Below are 13,261 nucleotides of genomic sequence, written 5' to 3'. Positions count from 1 at the left end.
CTTGCATGTGTTAGCAACACACACATAAACTCAATGTGGGCTGAGAGGATTGAGCACATTCAACAATGTCATCCAGTATGCCTGCATTATGTAAAATGTGTGCAAGCAACGGTTTCAGTGTTGTGCCTTACTTTCAGTGCACTGAGTCATGGAATTCCTTGGTGTAACGGCTACAAGTGGCAACAGTTCTGACCAGTACAGTACATAAACATCCATTCGAGCTTACTGTACTATTTCAGTATGTTGAAAACATGCTCTCCATATCAACATCAACAGCGTTTGCAAAAGCAACGTCGGCCAAATGGTGAAAATGAAACTTATCGCACAGCACGCATCGTGACATGAATTCCCATTGAAGCTGAATTTGGAGAATGATAACTATGTATAGAAAAATGGTGCGAACAAATGCAAGTCATTTTGAGACAACGGAGGATGAAGTCTTGCGTGTTGTAAAATCCTCATGAGTTACATAATTCTGCAACATTGTGACGAATGCTTTGGCGCTTCAGGTGGCGAATACCCGGTCCATTTCTTATGCCGAACAAATTTCCTTATTGACATGCCTTTTCCTGCTAATTGGATATTGATTTATCATTGTTCCATGCAGAAGTGGGGTTGCGTAACCACTTCTATAGCCGTGGTTTGAAGGAGTGACCGTCATGAGTCACGACTGACTCATATCAGTTTTGATATAATCATGGCAGCATCTCTTCAACAGAAACACTGCACATCAGAACCAATACTTTGCGATTCAGTTGTCTTCTTTCCTCAAAAACACAATAAATCATCCGCGCTTTGTGTCAGCCTTGTAGTAGTTTCTGATCGAAAATGACAAATGATGGACTTGTGTTTCGTAAATGAAATAAATGTACAATGAGAACATTTTTTTTATTTTCACCACTCTTCCAGTCGCAAATTTTTCAAATGTTTTCAAAAAGGTAAATGAATGCTTTATAGCTAACAGTAACTTGACAGAATTTAGCCTTGATGAAGCTAAAAGTCCATGCTGAGGAAATGTTTCTTGGACATCACCTCTCAAAATCTTGATTTTATAATCGTCAATTAACGTTGTTGTATGCTGTGAGACACATTGGAGATTACAGGTTTTCAAATACGTCTGACACACAAAGGCCACAGTAGCTCAAGTTAAAGATTAAATCCAAAGGTTTCTTGAGCTCTTTTTTTTTTCATCACACCAATCTTCTTCTAACCTTTACAGATTGGTCTGCTGTATGAGGAACAAGATTTTGAATGCTGGCGGATACAATACGGCCAAGGACACTGGTCGTTATCATGTCCATAACATTCGCAATTTTCAAACAATATTCTGCAACCACTATTCCAGCCACTTTTCCTCTGAGCCTAATCATATAACTTAATCTACAATAAACTTTTAGTTCAAGCAATTTTTTTTTCCAAAAGGCACAATATCAACCACCAAAGGAGCCAAGAAATAAAGTTAAGGAGTAAAACATGAATTATTCAGCGTTCACCGCAGCTTTTCAGCTGTATGCAATGACAGGATCATCATTTACAGCATTAAATTTGTGTCTTTTTTTTATCAAGCGACAAATCAAAACCTGAAATTTGCTTTCCTTACATAATAAAACTAAAAGCTTCATATACTGAATGAGGGAGTACAGTTTTACTCACATTACATTGTTGTCCCACACTGCACAGTGAGGGTTGAGTGTTCCCTGAAAGAGAAAGAAATGGGCAAAATGTTTTCAAAACAACTAATAATTAAAGTCAACGATGACAACAATTAATCCTCATTATCATCGCCATCAGAAGTGTGATTAACCTCTGTTTGTCCTTCAACACATTTTGTCATAATATCATTCAGGGATCCTTTACGGACCATGCTTTAGTGGTCTCGTAGACAAACACACACTTTTCTGACGCTAAGCAGCACTTTATTAACAAGAGAATGAAAAAAGGTGACATAAAACATATTGCGGTGGCTAATTATATGAGTATTTCTAATTACCAGACTCACAGTGCTTGTAAATGAGTTATCTAGCCTGATGAGACGTCATCAGTCTATGTGTTGGCACATGGGAGATGAGTGGTCACTTTGTCACATTGATACCTCGATGTTAACAAATCAAACCAAGAAAAAGAGTGCGAGTCGTTGCTTACATTGGCAAGGTGAGCCAGTTCAATCTCCAGGTGGGACTGGATGGCCTTGGGCTCCGGCCTGACAGTTACAGCGATGACCTTGGAGTTCACAACTGTGTGGTTCCTGAAACGCACACACAATCAAAAAAATAAATAAATAAGACAGAAGAATGTTATTGTTTGAATAACCCTGTCAGCAACATTTTCTATTACTACCAAACATGTTGAACCATAACTGGAGGCCTTGACCTACACAAGTGCAATAAAAGTCCAGTACAAGAACATCGTCAAAAAAAGTACAACGGGTCATTTTGGACTCATGTAAAGTATTTCAATATAAAGGTGGATAAAAGCACCACTACCAACTGCCTTTGTAGATGACAGCTTCATTAACGTCCCTAATCTATCTATCTATCTATCTATCTATCTATCTATCTATCTATCTATCTATCTATCTATCTATCTATCTATCTATCTATCTATCTATCTATCTATCTATCTATCTATCTATCTATCTATCTATCTATCTATCTATCTATCTATCTATCTATCTATCTATCTATCTATCTATCTATGCTGCAACCTGTGTTGCACACATCAATAGCTATTTATACATATACATTTATACATGAACAGATGGCATTCACACCTCCACACGTGCAGTATCTAGTTCGTCATTATTTCCACAAACATTTGCTTATAGTATTTATTATTCACATAAAAACACCACACACATCACCTGCCATACTGGTGCGCATTGTGGCAACTCTCAATGATTATTGTGTAAATATAGGCTTACATGTTTTGGTGATATTGTCATTCAGTCCATTTTATGGCACTGTTCCCCCATACACCCATCCCAAACTAATAAACATACTATTTTATACCAGAAAATCTATTTACAAAGTATTTTGACTTTATACATCTGGCCAATCTAATAAAACTTGATTGAACTACAGCAGAATATTTTTTCCTTTTTTTCCCCCAATATCCAAATACACAAAAAAACATGGAGTACAAATCCAAGCTTTGCCAGTCATGAAAATTATGCTTATGTGTCTCGTCTACTTTTAAGATGTTCCATTGAAGAGGAGCTTGAAAAATCACCAGTGATTTTGCAACTGACTGAATTTTCTCCTTTTAGTAGAGAGCAGAAGCAAGGAAGTAAACCACTGCCTTCTCAAAAGAAAGTTGTCCTTCGAGCCAGTGGAGCTGAGAAGATTTTCATCAGGCCTTTTACTTTACTTTACGGAACATACTGTAAAATGGATGTCAATGGACTTTCTGTTCAACTCCACAGCCTGCCACTCCAAGTGCACTTGAATGAGTGCATTTAGAGGAAGAAAGTCATCGTGTTCTTTCTAGAACTTCACAAGATTGACATTTAGCAAAAGGGAACCTCCTTATTATGTCTGACACCTCATTTTGATTGGCTTATCCTGCTGAGAAGGTTTACTGTCACATCTCCATGACAGACACACTCACCCCATACACACACACTCAGCTCAGGTGCACAACGTATGAATAATAGTCTGATCATCGCAATGGGCAGCTGCTCTGTCCTTGGGATGCTGGTCCAAGGGATGCAATGACACCAGGTGTTTGATTTGGGACTCCCCTGCTGCCCCTTTTCACAGACGTCAAACCTAATTAACTCTTTTTTTTTTTTCATGCAACAGAAGCTGTTAAAGTGGCAACGTAGTCCTCGTGTGAGTTGAAGCACCTGATGGAACCAAAGAGATTTTGAGGACAGCCAACAGGTAAAGGAACAGAGTGCTCTCATGAGGATTTAGCAGAGCGCAAGTTAAACACCCCACAGTGAGGTGCAAAAATACTGAGTTTTGCCACAAAGCTGCTATATTTTCCCATGATTGTAGAAAAGTTTGGGTTAGTTAATGAAGAACAGAAGCTGTTTCCAAAAACTGTCCAAATAACGTGCATTACTTTTGCATAAAATCCCCAAATTGTCTGTTACACACTTTTTTCATTTTTTTTTCCCTTTGGGAACTTGAAAAACTCTCTGAGGTGAAAAATTCCAGGGACAGAAAAAGCCAAGCATATTGCAGAGTTGCTGTACTTTGTGTACAATGTTCTTACTTTGGTGATGGTAGCATGAGTCCAAGCGTCTTGTAAAGAACTGTTCCCAAAATGAAGACAGGCGATCCCTCCATGTCTAAGGGAAAACAAGAGGTAACAATAGGTTTAGTCAAAGTCGTACAGTTAAAACTGATGCACCAATATTATTTTTTAAAATATTTTTAGGTGTTCATTTGCTATTCAATGTAAGAGAAGGGTTGTCCAGAAATATAATTTTACCATGTTAAAACAACACTTAATCGTTCAAGTATGGGTCCAATACACAGTATAATTTTCAAAAAATTCATGAATACAATTTGAAAAAAATGTTGAAGTGGGGCAGCACGGTGGATCAGCTGGTAAAGCATTGGCCTCACAGTTCAATCCCGGACCCGCCTTTGTGGAATTTGCATGTTCTCCCCGTGCTTGTGTGGGTTTCCTCCGGGCATTCCAGGTTCCTCCCACATCAGAAAAACATGTAACATTAATTGGACACTCTATATTGCCCCTAGGTGTGAATGTGAGTGCGGCTGTTTGTCTCAATGTGCCCTGCATTTGGCTGGCAATCAGTTCAGGGTGTACCCCGCCTCCTGCCCTTTGACAGCTGAGATAGGCTCCAGTACTCACCGTGACCCTCGTGAGGATAAGCGGCAAAGAAAATGGATGGATGGATGGACGTTGAAGTGCTCACATTGCACAACTAATTATGATGGTAGTTATGATTATTATTTTATGAAGTTTTTTTTCATTACTATTTTACTCATTCCAAATGGTAAAACTTGGAAAACAGAAACAACGAGAGCAAATAATAGATAAAGAACGTGGTGCAGGTTCTTCTGTAGGCGCTTATTCTGTTATCGTTGACACAGTCCAATTTAAACAGATAAGTGCAATTAACCTAATAGGCTAAACGCCAAGTGCTTGATAGGGAAGTAGAAAACGCTGAGTCGACAGCGACTGAACAAGCAGAACCATGTAGACTGGCCTCACTCCTTCGATCACATTCAGAAATTGGGGAAAATTGTTTTTTTTCCCCTGCCTCTTATATTGGCTTCCGGGTCTATCGTCATATACTATGCAAGAAAATACTCAGTAAGCAATGAAGTTTAAAATAGGAAAGCGACTGAAAAAGGGTTGATGAATAAGTGTATTATCAAGCTCTGTGAAATAAGAGGAGACCAACCTGCACTTTGGGAGACAAAGAGGGCTTTTGGGATGACCACCTTGTCTTCAGAATTCCTAGCCCAGTCCACCATGCCTTTACGACCCTTCATGGGGAAATTGATGTCGGTCATCACTGACACGGCTGGAAGTCTCTGGATGCTGGCCACTGCGCGAAAAGCACGTTACAATCAGGGCATGATACATTACTGTAGAGAGGTTCTTGTGAATTTCAGTCCCACTTAAATCCCATCTGATTTCTGGCGACAGACACACCTTGGACCATTAGCCAGTCAGTCACAGGGCACATACAGCGACAGACAACTATTCACACTCACATTAACACTGTGACTGAGTGGGAAAATAACCCACGCTGCCTGTATTGAAGCCAAGTATGCTGTCAGCGAATGAAACAATCACACGGAAAAAAGTTCCAGTTTGCATCCCTTAGTAATTCCAAATTAGTAAATGCCAATTAATTGACATAGGCTACAAAATGATTGATTAGTTATAAAATTCCCCAGCTATATTTTTATTTGTGTAAATACTGTTTAAATTCATCTTTTCAATTGAACAAACTCAAACAATTGTTCAAACAGTGAAAAAGTGATATTAACTCCACACAGGCTCTGAGAAAATCAAACACCCCAATACCTTTCTTTTCAATTCTCACTATTAAGTAAGTCTGGTGTGGTGGAGAAATATGTTAGAATAATACAGGACATGTATGATGGCAGCAGAACAATGTTGAGGTGTGACAGAATAATTTAAGGTTTAGGTGGGACTGCATCAGGGATCAGCTCTGAGCCCCTTCCTGTTTGCAGTGGTAATGGCTAGGCTGACAGATGAGGATAGACTGGAATCCCCTTGGACCATGATGTTCGCAGATTATATTGTGATATGCAGTGAAAGCAGGGAGGAGGGGGAGGAACAATTAGAAAATGGAAACATGCACTGAAAGGAGAGGAATGAAGATTAGCCAAAGTAAAACAGAATATATGTGAATAAATGAGAGGGGTGGAGGGGGAAGAGTGAAAGTCCAGGGAGAAGAGATAGCGAAGGTGGACAACTTGAAATACTTGGGGTCAACAATACACAGCAATGGAAAGTGTGGTAAGGAAGGGAAGAAATGGGTCCAAGCGGGGGTGTAACAGTTGGCAGAAGGTGTCTGGTGTTCTATGTGACAGAAGAGTCTCCGCCAGGATGAGGGGCAAAGTTTATAAAACAGTGGTGAGGCCGGCCATGATGTACGGGTTAGAGTTGATGGCTCTGAAGAAACAACAGGACGCAGAACTGGAGGTAGCAGAAATGAAGATGTTGAGGTTCTCGCTCAGAGTGAGCAGGATGGATAGGATTAGAAAGGAGCTCATTAGAGGGACAGCAAAAGTTGGATGTTTTGGAGACAATGTTCGAGAGAGCAGACCTTGATGGTTTGGACATGTCCAGAGGGGAGAGTGTGAGTATATTGGTAGAAGGGTGCTGAGGATTGAGCTGCCAGGCAAAAGAGTGAGAGGAAGACCAAGTAAAAGGTTGATGGATGTTGTGAGGGAGGACATGAGGACAGTGGGTGTAAGAGAGGAGGATGCACGAGATAGGTTTAGATGGAAAAAGATTACATGCTGTGGCAACCACTAATCGGGTTGGTGCTGGCGTTAATGTTCTGAGTGTGCAGGTATTGTAAAACATTGCTACAAACCTAAAAGATCTTGCATTTTGATGTATAATATGATGTTTTGATACAGATAGGTGTTGTTGGTGTTTTGCACAAGTACTTGAACAAGCCTGCGAATGGTTTGCACCGACCAAATATGTGTCCCAAAAAACTTCACCTCAGTCAATCAGTTTAAATTCACATCCAGTAACATCTGACAGCTGTAGGGGGAACCCTGGAGCAAAAACAAAGACATTCCTTAGTATTGCATCAACGCGTTCCCAACTGTACTGCACATAATCTGAGCTAGGACTGGCAACCGACGACTAGTAAACAGGTAATCTCCTTAATCGCTCTCCCCTTTTCTCACCTCCCCGCTGAGGCACCACAAAGGGTCTGTCCATGCACCGCAGCAATTCTCCAGATCAAGCAAATGCCTCCGCATTACAAGTGGAGGATAAAGCTGGCCTGTTCTCTACCTGCTATCACAGCCTGTGCCAGTCAGGTGCTGCTTCAGAGAGGGGAATGTGAGGCTAATCCCCACTGATGCAAAAGCTCCATTGTTCATCGCGCTTTGCCAACAATACCATTTGGATCCTGGCAAGGCTGCACGCTTGGATGAAGACGATGACGTGGAAGGTCTCTGTATGTTTGGGATGATCCAGGAGCGGCTAGGAAATCACACTGCACCCAATGTATGAGGCGGTGCCAGATGCTGGGTGTGGCAAGCGATTTGGGTGCTTTTTCGTCACGGGGCACAGCGTGAAAGGCGACATTATAGAGGAGAGGCTGCTTTTGACAATGCGGGGTAATTCTCCATGTAAATGGAGCTTTGCATCTGCCCGACGGGACTCGGCAACACAAATAAAGCAATCACTTCGGTTTGTGATGCGATTCAGTGCACCGAGAATGCGGTTCAATTTCACATGAAGGATTTATGGCGCTGCTCATTATGTTTGAATGCTGCAAATGATGCACTCGGGCTCAACTACACGGCTCACCAAAAGTGGGCGACGGTGGGCGCTCGGGTGAAAATTAAGGATGAGCCAATAATACAATCTAACATTTACAGGTGAAATGTAAACTTTTAAATGTACACGTCCAATTGTTCAACATTTCAGTACTTGGTGTCCTCGAACAAGCAGCTAAATAGCAACATTTATAGCAGGTGTTCGATACATACTTTTATTCACATTTTGATATTTTGAGGCCAAGACGACCCTTAACAATACATTGCCTTTACTTTAAAAAGGATGAGAAGTCGATGAGTTTAGATTTTCATCAGCTGTTTGCTACAGAGTGACAGAGAAATAGTGTAGGAGTCACAGAAAGGCATAGATGTTGGTGTCCTGAGAATGTTTTGGTCCATTCATGGATAAAACACAATTTTTGAATATTGTTTTTCATTTTCTTGTCAAAGAGCAAAGTGTGCAAAAAGCACTGACATAATGAGCAATTTGATATTTTCATTTAAACATTTACAGAAGGTCAAACTCATTTTCCCTGTAAAGGTTGAATGGACTTTAGCTTCATCCTGAAATTTCACCCGAAAGCAAAACCCTGAATATCTATTTAACATTTTGTGATTATTGCAGTATGTTTTCTAAAGCATCATTCAATAGCCAATCAACATGGTTTTTTTTCAAAGACATAGGCCATTTAACATTGGCTTTTTAGTTTCTATACATTGCCTTGTGAAAGTATTCGGCCCCCTTGAACTTTTCAACCTTTTGCCACTTATCAAGCTAAAATAAATGTTTTTTTTTTATCAAGAATCAACAACAAGTGTGACAGAATTATAAAGTGGAATGAAATTTATTGGATATTTTATACTTTTTTAACAAATAAAAACCTGAAAAGTGGAGCGTGCAATGTTATTCAGCCCCTTTACTTTCAGTGCAGCAAACTCACTCTAGATGTTGAGTGAGGATCTCTGAATGATCCAATGTTGACTGATGATGATCAATAGATTCCACCTGTGTGTAATCAAGTCTCCATATAAATGCACCTGCTCTGTGATAGTCTCAGGGTTCTGTTTAAAGTCCAGAGAGCATCATGAAGACCTCGGAACACGCCAGACAGGTCCGAAAAGCCGGATTTGGATACAAAAAGATTTCCCAAGCTTTAAACCTCTCAAGGAGCACTGTGCAAGCAATCATATTGAAATAGAAGGAGTATCAGACCACTGCAAATCTACCAAGACCCGATCGACCCTGTGAACTTTCACCTTGAACATGGAGAAGACTGATCAGAGATGCAGCCAAGAGGCCTATTGATCACTCTGGATGAACTGCAGAGTTCTACAGCTGAGGTGGGAGAGTCTGTCCATAGGACAACAATCAGTCGTACACTGCACAAATCTGCCCTTTATGGAAGAGTGGCAAGAAGAAAGCAATTCCTCAAAGATATCCATAAAAAGTCTCATCTAAAGTTTGCCACAAGCCACCTGGGAGACACACCAAACATATGGAGAAGGTGCTCTGGTCAGATGAAACCAAAATCAAACTTTTTAGCCACAATGAAAAACTATATGTTTGGTGTATAAGCAACACAGCTCATCACCCTGAACACACCATCCCCACTGTCAAACGTGGTGGTGGCAACCTCATGGTTTGGGCCTGCTTTTCTTCAGCAGGGACAGGGAAGAAGAATGGAGCGAAATACAGGATCATTCTGGAAGAAAACCTGTCGGAGTCTGCAAAAGACCTGAGACTGGCATGTATCTTCCAACAGGACAATGATCCAAAACATAATCCAAATCTACAATGGAATGGTTCACAAATAAACGTATCCAGGTGTTAGAAGGATCAAGTCAAAGTCCAGACCTGAATCCCATCGAGAATCTGTGGGCAGACCTGAAGACTGCTGATCACAAATGCTCTCCATCCAATCTCACTGAGCTCGAGCTGTTTAGCAAGGAAGAATGGGCAAGAATTTCAGTCTCTCGATGTGCAAAACTAATAGAGACACACCCCAAGCGACTTGCAGCTGTAATTGCAGCAAAAGGTGGCGCTACAAAGTATTAATGCAAGGGGGCCGAATAATATTGCACGCTCCACTTATCTGTTTTTTATTTATTGAAGTTTAAAATATCCAATAAATTTCATTCCACTTCACGATTGTGTCCCACTTGTTGTTGATTCTTGGCAAAGAAATTAAATTTTATAGCTTTGTTTGAAGCCTGAAATGTGGTGAAAGTTTGAAAAGTTCTGTACATCCGTATTTGATTTGGAGAGACTTAAAGCAAGTTTCACAGAACTGTATCATCAAGCATAAGCTCTAAATTGATTTTGCAACAAATACATTACTGCTGTTAAATAAGACCTCATATTCTCTGAGCAAAGAAAAAGAAAAAAGTATTAATCCTTTGTGTCAAGAGGCTGCAACAAATGAGAAAACAAATCCACTGAGTCATCCTGGTGCTTGGCATTCCAAGCGTGTGTTTATTTGTTCAATCAGAAGGAACCACGACTGCCATGATTTGCTAAAGTGAGAAGCCGACATTATTCATCTGAGGACTACTGGTAGCTGATGCATGTCATGAATTGTTTTGCCGTATACTTTATTCCTAAATAATTGAACAATTAATGAATGAATAAATACTCTCGTGAGGATAAGGGGCTCAGAGAATGGATGGATGGATGAGAATGCAATTTATACCTTTGGTTGTGTAAATTTTGCTGAACTCATAAGCTAGAACCAAAGGGATGGCATCAAACGGCATTCTTTATGAATATACATTGGCGGAAAGGTGGGAGACTGCTAAGCACATCTGCCCCACAGTTCTGAGGACCGAGGTTCAAATCCCCGCCATGCGCAAATGGGGTTTGCATGTTCTCCCTGTGCCTGCGTGGGTTTCCTCTCACTTCTCACAAAGATGTGTGGTGAGCTGATTGACAACTCGAAATTGGTGTGAATATCTGCCTTGAGAGTGGCTGGGGACCAGTTCAGGGTGTACCCCTCCTCTGACCCAAAGGCAACCCAAGTGAGGATAAGTGATACGGAAAATGAAAGTATATACATTAGTCATGTGTAACTCATAGCACCTCATATTGTAAGGGTATATACTTACTGTATTGCTGTGAAGTTGCCATTTTTTGAGAAGTTGCTTGCCTAGCGTAATTTGACTTTATTTCCTTCACTTGACGATTGAAAATGAACAATGAATCAATTCTTAGCAATTTTAAAAATAATGTTTTAAAATGTTTTTGTTTTTTTTTGCTTCATGTTTTTCGAGGGTTAGTACACTTCCAGTCATTCAGTCAGTGTGCAATGACAGCCTTTTTCCTCTGAACCACAAATCTTAAGAGAACATTGAAATATGTCAAATCTAAGCCATTAGTTCAAACATGCTCATGTGTGTTTATTGAACTGTCTTATCCATTGCATAAAATGCAGCTGTCAGTGTGTAGGTAATTTGATGTACAAGCTGTAATTTTATTGTCAAATATTTGCTTTCTGTCCCCCTGTCAAATCTCAGAGTTGGTTTCACGGAACATGTTAAAAGCTTCAAAATGGTCATTAATCCGAACCGGAGGACCAAAGACAGTGAATTACATTTTCTAACAAATGTATAATACGCGATTAACTAGCAACCCTCTTTACAAGTATCCATCACTTAATATGATTCTCAACATTTTATCTTTTTTTATTTAATGTATTCATTGATTCATTGTGCTTGCGGTGCTTTTCTTGGGTGCCTCTTATCCATCATTATGGAAATCATGCACCGTAAAGAGCCTCTGCGTGTCGAGTGTTTCCTATAAGTGGGTCAAATGTTGGCCACTGTAAAGAATACAAGCTGGGAAGAAACCTGACTCCTCAGGAGGAATTGCCTACCAGCACAGCTGTTCATGCTCACACTCATTTGCATGAATAAATCAAGACTGCTGTTCTATTATTCTATCCCAGTGAGGCGGTATCCATGGCTGCGTGAGAAATGAAATGCCACAGAGACCTGTGATCATCCAGGAAGCTGTGTGACACAAACTAAAAGAACCCAGGAGAACATTAGCGAGGAGAAATATTGTTCCAAGACTCATATCAACAGACTTTTTGTCCCAAAGAACGGGAGTTTTAATCTCCACGACAACCGCTGGTGCATTAAAAATGGCTTTAAAGCGCATTACAGCGGCAATGAATAACTTGTAATTTCACTTCAGCTCGATAACCTTCAATCAGACACGCCCACAATAATCTCCCACATCTCAAACAATCTCGCTTTTGCTGAAATTGAGCTTCAGTATACAGGTGTGCTGCTCTAATTATATGGATCGCAGCATCAAAGTTTATCAGAGAGAGAATATTTGCCAGCTCTACGTTATTAACGTTTGACTTGAAGTCAACCAAGTCTGTCAAAAAGAGATTGAAAGAAATGTTTCAATGCATGAAGTGCGACATGGAATCCTTAATTGCTTCATGTACTGTTATTAGAAACATAAGGCCAAAGACGAAAGTATCGTATATGCTGTTTTGTTCTAAAGTACAGTAGTGATAAGGACAATTAGAGCAGTTTCTCACTCTTAACTGAGTCAAAACATCATTTTACATTAGAAAAATCTCACAGCTCAGCACTGAATTAAATTATTGAAATAATAATGATCTTGAACCCAATCCTTTCAACCCACTTTTATCTTCTGCCATTTTGTGCAGGGTGCTCAATAGGCAGCCCCCGACCTGCCGCCAGCCCGCAGGCTACCTAGTTGAAGGCCCTCAAATGTTAGAACCCAAACCAGGATCAGACACGATTGGGCATTCTCACCGCAGTATTATGGCTGTACACAACAATTCACTTCGTTCAATCAACCAACTCATTTCTTGTTTCTGCGAGGCCTCTGGGGCACTCGGTGGATGGCTGGTGTGTGGCAAGTAACCCAGAATTGAAAAAATTGTTTTCATCCTGACGTGTTTTGGTTGGGTCAGTGTGTGCAGTCCGGGACTCGTCTCAATGCCAACAATGCACAGACTGCCTGTAGAAAAGGCCCCCAAGATAATTTATTGCATGGGAAAAAAAACAAACATTATTTTTCATCACTTGGTAAGCATTTATTACTTGTGTCTTCATTTGCAATTTTGCTATTGGAGGAGTCCAATTCTCACGGTTTGTGCATGAAAAATGACATTACAGTGGCTTCTCTAACAACATAGTCTGTGGAGTATACCGATGGTATCAGATTATGTTTCTTTCAGCAGTGTGCATCAATAACAAAGTGAGTAGCGACACTACCTTGTAAGAATTAACAATTACTTTTA

General features: G+C 40.3%; 1 protein-coding gene across 3 annotated transcripts in view; it reads right to left on the bottom strand.

The window, feature by feature from the left end:
- The window catches only part of adgrb3 (adhesion G protein-coupled receptor B3), a 138,031-nt gene that overhangs the window by 37,699 nt on the left and 87,071 nt on the right, over positions 1-13,261 (bottom strand). For all 3 annotated transcript variants that reach the window (XM_061837274.1, XM_061837275.1, XM_061837276.1), the window contains 4 exons: positions 5,381-5,527; positions 4,219-4,294; positions 2,143-2,245; positions 1,654-1,697 (listed from right to left, as the gene is read on the bottom strand). In XM_061837274.1, coding sequence (XP_061693258.1) covers positions 1,654-1,697; positions 2,143-2,245; positions 4,219-4,294; positions 5,381-5,527 — 370 coding nt within the window. The remainder of the gene's footprint in view (positions 1-1,653; positions 1,698-2,142; positions 2,246-4,218; positions 4,295-5,380; positions 5,528-13,261) is intronic.

Source organism: Syngnathoides biaculeatus, chromosome 12, assembly GCF_019802595.1.
Source record: "Syngnathoides biaculeatus isolate LvHL_M chromosome 12, ASM1980259v1, whole genome shotgun sequence".
Classification (NCBI taxonomy): Eukaryota; Metazoa; Chordata; class Actinopteri; order Syngnathiformes; family Syngnathidae; genus Syngnathoides; species Syngnathoides biaculeatus.
This window is presented reverse-complemented; position numbering and strand designations above follow the sequence as displayed.